Source organism: Cryptomeria japonica, chromosome 11 (assembly GCF_030272615.1).
Source record: "Cryptomeria japonica chromosome 11, Sugi_1.0, whole genome shotgun sequence".
Classification (NCBI taxonomy): domain Eukaryota; kingdom Viridiplantae; phylum Streptophyta; class Pinopsida; order Cupressales; family Cupressaceae; genus Cryptomeria; species Cryptomeria japonica.
In genome coordinates this window covers 669,179,596-669,186,487 of record NC_081415.1, presented here as the reverse complement: position 1 = coordinate 669,186,487, position 6,892 = coordinate 669,179,596, and the positions used below count along the sequence as shown (strand labels likewise).

Genomic DNA, 6,892 nt, shown 5'->3' with positions numbered 1-6,892 from the left:
ATAATTAAATCCAGAGACAATTTGTCATAGACTGTAGAAATTATAGACTGTAGAAATTTCATACTATAAAAGACAATTTATCCTGGACTGTAGAAATCTCATACTACAAAGACAACTTAAAATGAAATGTGGAAATTTCATACTATAAAAGACAATTTGTCAATTTGTCATACACTGTAGAAATTTCATACTATAAAAACAACTTATAATGAAATGTGGAAATTTCATAAAGTCAATTGAGGGCATTTTTTTCATTTAAAAAATCTCTCTACCTACTGCAATGACTGAGACTGCATTGTTTAGTTACCCTCAGTGACATGACATTCCCAAGGCAAGATTAACACGCTGAAAGTATACTCAAACGTTATTTTTGGCATACATAGACTTTTAAAATATCATTGGTTGTTTGTGTATTGAACAAGATAATGTTTAATTAAATAAATTGCTATCAACAGAGAGGGCGGTTGTGATCAATTATATACATCTATATATGATATGCATCATCGTAGCTAGAGCAGCAATTTTAAAAAGAAGAAAGGAAGATTTGTAATCGATCATGGATAGAAAAGCGAAAAGTTTAAAGTTGTTGGGAGGTTTTGGAATTCTGGGAGAGGCCTTCAAAATAATCAGGTGTCGACCTAAATTACTGGGAGCTATAACTCTGCTGTCTATTCTGCCTCTAACTTTGATCAATCTAGCGCAAAGTTTAGTAACACCTCTGTTTCTAGCTGAGATGATTGTTTCCAATCAAACAGCCGAGCAGCCGACGATGCCTGTTCTGAAATTGATGGGGTTTCTAATTCTTGAACTTGTGTACGCAACTTTCTTTTATGCAGCGATGATGCCGTCCATGGCGGCCGTGGTGTACACCGTGGCCAATGTTTACAGAGGCAACCACAACCACTCCTTCGCAAGGGTTGTGAGATTCGTTCCCGCAGTGTGGAAACACATGATGAAAACTTTCCTGTGGTATTTTATCATCACTTTCATGATTGGCATGGCTTTTGGTTCTTCTGTGTGTTTTCTAGCAGCGGGTTTCATAGTATTCGGTTACTCGTATGTGGTGGTGTTTTATGTGGAATTAATGGCTGGTTGCGTGGTGTTATTCCTGGTGAGCGTGTACGTGGGAATTGTGTGGCAGATGGCGAGTGTTTTGAGTATTATGGAGGAGAGATGTTATGGGTTGGAGGGTATGAAGAAGAGCCGCCGTCTCTTGGAAGGAAAGGGCACCACAGCATGGGTTCTCACAATATCTTACCTGCTAATTAATGAGCTAATTGGTCATATAGTGGTTAAGAGGAATTTCATGCATGTTGTGGGACTAAGGCTCAATATGACGTATGGAATAGCCTATGTGATGATGGCCTGTCTACTTGGTTTGTTGGGGGTGCTAACGCAGAGCGTGCTCTACTTTGTATGCAAATCATACCATGGGGAAAGCATCGATGGATATCTGAATGAATATGAGGCTGTTAACAACAAAGAGATGGAGAGTTTGGAGGCTTAAAATAGATTAACCCTAACAAGATCTGGCAGAGTTTGTATACTGGTCAGTTATTGCCATTTAGTTGGTATGTAGTAAAAATAGTTACCATGTGTGTTTAGTTTCCGTAAAGAAATGTGCTTGCAGTCTGTAAAGTTTATTACATGATAAATTGATGCAATAAGGTGTCTTGAACTGGCAAGCGCAATCATTTCTGAATTCTAGTATAGGAGTCTAATTAAATGTTTGAATATTAAGTGTACTTAGTTCTAAATTAGCTAGAGTAGACATGGAAAAGGAGGACCTTTTTGCTGCTAAAGTATTGGTGAAGCGTGTCTCAATAAATTTTGTTGGCAAAGGCATCGATTATAAAATGATCGAGTAAGAAATGGTATCCTCTTTACCCCATTATTCATGAACCAATTGGGAAGCTAAGCATGTTTAAATTTTTGCTAATGAATATTTATATGACTTTGTCCTCATTTCTAATTAGTAACGTCTATTTAATAATGAGTTGATTTCAAAATTAATGTCACCATCAATTCAGCAGAACGTTACAATAATCTTAGACTCAAAGTCTTTGTTGAGTCACTTTAATCTTAGAACATAATCATCATAATGTCCAAATTTAATTTGTAAATTCATCAATTTAACATCACCATACCATATTGTTGGATATTGACATTTAAAATTAGGGTGACATAATTTAATTGTACAAAAATATAACAAAAGTGCATTGAAGTTGAAGTTGACATCTAACCATTGATATAACATTTCACACTTTTGTTGGTTAGAATGGAAGAATAAATTTCATCGTGACAAAGTGATTGAAACATAAATCTAACACTCAAAATTCAACATATTTTTTTAATAGGTTTAATAATGATGTTACAATTTTTTTTTTTCTCAAAATAGGCATACTTTAGGCATGTGGTTTTTACCAACAGTCCTAAAGAATATTCCACTACCTAAATATGAAAGGACATCACATTAATTTTCTAGGGAAATTGTGATAACAAATTATAGTGTAAAGTTATATGTCTCTTAATTTCATTACGTTACATGATCAATATCATCTTTCATCTAAATGGAAATGAAGTAATCAATTATACAATTGCAATCAATTGACTTTGAGGCATCCAATTTTTCAACCACAAGTGAATTGATATGTTGTATAAAACACTAAATGTTGAAGCATCTCTTCATTTTAAACAAAAATACATGTGACTGCAAATACATATATTCTAAAATTGTAAGATTGTGTTGGAAATGGTATATTTTTTTTATATAATCATTAGAGTTGATGAATAACAAAAATTAATGACCACTAAGTTTGAAGGAGGAAATATTGTTACTTTCATTTTATATATATATATATATATATATATATATATAGGGAGAGAGAGAGAGAGATAATAATAGACATGTGTGTGTGAATTGTCGACACCTCAAATCAATCATTGTCATTTGGTCAATTTACTTGGGTCATTCATCTATCTTGACTATCCATGTTAGAAAATGTTTTATTATTATTTAATTAATTTACCTAGTCCACTATATGTTTATCCCTTTCCTTTAGTAAATTGAATAAATTCATTAGTTTATCTAGTTTAATCCACATTTATTTTTTTCCTCTAAATGGAATTAAATCTATTTTTAAATCCCTCTCATTTCTCTCTTCAAATTTCATATCCTCCATCTCTTCCCAAATGCCCTCTAATCCCAACCCTAATCCCACTTCATCACCCCTTAAATACTTGCACATTCCTAATCCCTTGGATTAGGAGGGGTCATCTTTTTTCCTTAAAAGAATTTTCCACTTGTCCACTTAGTCTTAAATGCATTCTTCATTTAGAAAGAAGAGCCACTTGGGCCCTCTCTAGGAAGTTCACATCAAGGAATTTAAATTTTATTTATTCCCTCTCCCCATATCTTTGGAGTGTATGGAAAGGAAGCTCCCTTATGGAAAGATGTTGTCTATATCTAAAGGGTACCTTTCTCAATGACTATCTCTCTCTCAAGATCACCCAAAATCTTGTGGCTTTAGAGAAACCTCTCATCCTCTACCCTTGATCTCCAAGATTGAATCGTATCCCTCCATTCCATTCTCCCCTCATTTATCCTACCAACACTTAAACATTTTTCTCATCTTCATCAAAATCATAAGACCATCCTTTTGCTACCGAAGAGCTCACATCCAAATCGATCATATTAAAAAAATCTACACGATGAAGAGATCATCATACTCAATTTGTAGTAAATCTCTTTATGTATTGAACTCTTTTTCACCTTATCTTGATATTTTATTTGTTTTGTGATTTGAGTTATTTTGATTGAAAATTTCACTCCTTTAAAATCACTTTGCCTTTCACACATTCTAGCATGCCTAGTGTGACCCACATCATGGGTTGAATCTCATGAATTTGGTTGTTTTAGAATTTTTACATTTCTAAGTGGTTGTTTGTCATGTTTTTTCATGTAGGGGAATATTTTATTTATGAAAAGGTTGCGTTGTTAGCATAATTTTAACGTTAACACTTTTACAACTAAATAGATTTTTTCTATGCAAAGAAATTTTGAAGATATTTTAGGCTACTACAATTTGGAGTGTCTTCTTGTTGATACTAGTACAGTTCTATTAAGTCTTTGTTATCCTACAATCAATAATGATTTCTTTAATTTTAGTATCTTTTTCCAAACTTGTTCAAGTCACTCATCCCTTTGATTGGATGAAAACACTTTGTGTTTGAGGGAATTTTCTCTAGTTTGAGGTGATTCCCTATTCATTTTGAGTAGATTTACCTTATATTTTTCACTCCATCTTTGCGAAAAAATGCTCTATGCTTTGATGGATACATTCTAGTTTGAGAATACTTTATTGGTCCTAATTAATCTTATCCTTAGGTGGAATTTCTCCATGCTTGACCAAATTCGCTCATTTTTTAGAAAATACACTCTATGCACATGTAGATTTTATTTCAGACCTAATAAACAATAGTCAATTAGAATATCTCTATGATTCAATAGATTTTTTTCCAAGTAATCCTATAATAGTTTATTTTGTGGTAGATTTTCTTTGTCCTTGAGCGAATTCACACTTATTTGTGTAGATTTGATCTGTCTTCAAATAGATTATTTTACCCTATCAAAATGTCCATGTAATCCATAACATCCAAAAATTCAAATGCTATATAAGTAGATTCATATTTAGTTGATCAAATTTGTTATCATTAAGAAAAAAATTATACACCATATCAAGGCATATTCACTCTATGTTTGGGCAAATATGATCTATGTTTGAGATAATTAATTTAACATACATTTTCGATAGAGAAAACACTTTTAATCCTATCTTTCCACCATCATTTTAAGGATTCTCTTGCAAAAAAATAATTTTTTTGATTATACCCCATCACGTTATGAGCACTTTTGTTCCATCATCCACTAAAACATTGTTTCAAACTCATCCTCTTAGGTCAAGGATTGCACTGAACACATTGACAACAACATAAAATCAACATGCATGTACATCTTACTTGAAATCACTTAGTTTATATTCTAAATATTAAACAATTACCCCATCAAAAACATTTCTTAGGAACTTTTCCTATCCCAAGTTACTCAATCCATTATTCAGGTCACATCACCTTGAGCTAGAGGTTTGAATTTCTTTAAAATATTCTCTACCTAGAACCTTAGTGTATCTCAAGTAAAATCCACATAAATTAAACATGAACTAAGATATGAACTCAAATGTGATTATTAGATACATCTTCATCCACCAATCAACCATCCTAGTTTAGTCAGCCCTTGAACATAAGAGTACTTATCCATCATCCTATGTATTCACCCACCTTTCAAGATCAACCAAATATGTTTACAAAAGAAGTGTTTGATAGAGAAGCATCAATATTAACCCCAATTCAATGTTGACTTTCTTGGCTATGAAGATCTATCAAATCAAAAGCTACCATCAACAATGCAGGATAGACTATCCACTTAACTCAATCTATTTGATCACATAACTCTTCAATATGACATGGTCTCTCAATCCTAGTAATATCCATAAATTTATAAATTTTTAAATAGTCCCTAAAATATCTAAATTATTGATCATCTCATAGAAAATCATTATAACTCAATATTAGTAAGACTTCTTATGTGTGGGGCCCAAATTTTAGTAAGATTTGACACTCCTAAAATAATCACTCAAGCTATGTTAGGAACCCTGCAAGGTAACCTTGGATTGTCACAATGCCCCTCCATGGAAATTAGTGGTAGTGTGATCATACAAGTACCATAATCACCTCTTCACATCTCCATAACCCCTAACTCTTGGTAATCTTTTATATCATCCACTCGATTTTATACATTGATACTGCAAAATAAATGTTCAAACTTTGATCTTGTGAAATGTGGCACATACCAGGCCTCAAAGAAACCAATTCACAACCCAACTACATCTTACTCTTGTTTTAATGCCAAAATAATCTAGTTAACCTAACATATTTGTAACGTCCTAAAATTGCACCCCATGCAATTTTAACTATATTTGGGTCTTCACCTTAGTGTTTGTGCCCCTCAGCTTGATCAAAGACCTAAATATGCTCATACAAGTCAAAACCTACATTTTTCTCAACCCTGCACCTCAAAGCCACTTTGATCTTGCTCCAAAATAGAGCAGGACCAGGGCATGGTACCCTAGGATCCACTAGGACTAGGTCATGGCATCGTAGGATCCCCTATTTGGGACCTATCTTGGGGTCCCTCCCTTTGCCTCATCTCAAATTAGAGTGGAAAGATCCCCTCTATGTTGGCTCAAGTCAGAAAATCAGTCAATTAATTCCACTAGCAAGTATATAAGAGGGATTTCCTCTCTCATTTGACATAACACACAAGATTAGGAAATTCAATTAAGCATTTGGGCATTCAAGAGATCAAGCATTCAAGCATCCAAGAGCAAGTGAGCTTTTTCAGTCTTCCTTCAAGCTTTGGAGCAGCAATATAGACAAGATTTCGAACATTAAAGAGGAGATCAACATTCTACTTCATGAAACCCTAATTCCATGTGGAGGAAAGAAAAATATCACAAGGAGGTATAAGAATTTCATTTTTTAGTCAATTCAACATACCCTCAAAGAGGAGGATTTTTTCTTTCAGTCCTTTCATTTACATTACTTCAACCACTTGGTTAAGTACAAAATCAAAGTTTGATCTGAAGACAAACCCCTATTCCCAACACATTTCCCTTTCTTTCTATGTGCAAGAGACAGGTGCACAACTGTACTTCTGGAATTAAGCTTTATTCAAAGAAATAGAAAAACCCTTTTTGACGTGCAGAAAGATTGGAGGACCAATTGGAGGGCAGTCCCGTCCAGACACACGGTCCCTACAATTTTTTTCAAATAT

At 33.6% G+C, this 6,892-nt stretch overlaps 1 protein-coding gene across 1 annotated transcript; it reads left to right on the top strand.

The window, feature by feature from the left end:
- The first annotated feature begins 512 nt into the window (after positions 1-512).
- LOC131079015 (uncharacterized) lies at positions 513-1,859 on the top strand. Its single transcript, XM_058016879.2, has one exon. The coding sequence runs from the start codon at positions 557-559 to the stop codon at positions 1,505-1,507; it is 951 nt and encodes a 316-aa protein (XP_057872862.2). The 5' UTR covers positions 513-556; the 3' UTR covers positions 1,508-1,859.
- Positions 1,860-6,892: the final 5,033 nt, after the last annotated feature.

Bases quoted from the DNA above. Each gene is read 5' to 3' on its own strand.
- LOC131079015 (XM_058016879.2), top strand. From the start codon at position 557: ATGGATAGAAAAGCGAAAAGTTTAAAGTTGTTGGGAGGTTTTGGAATT.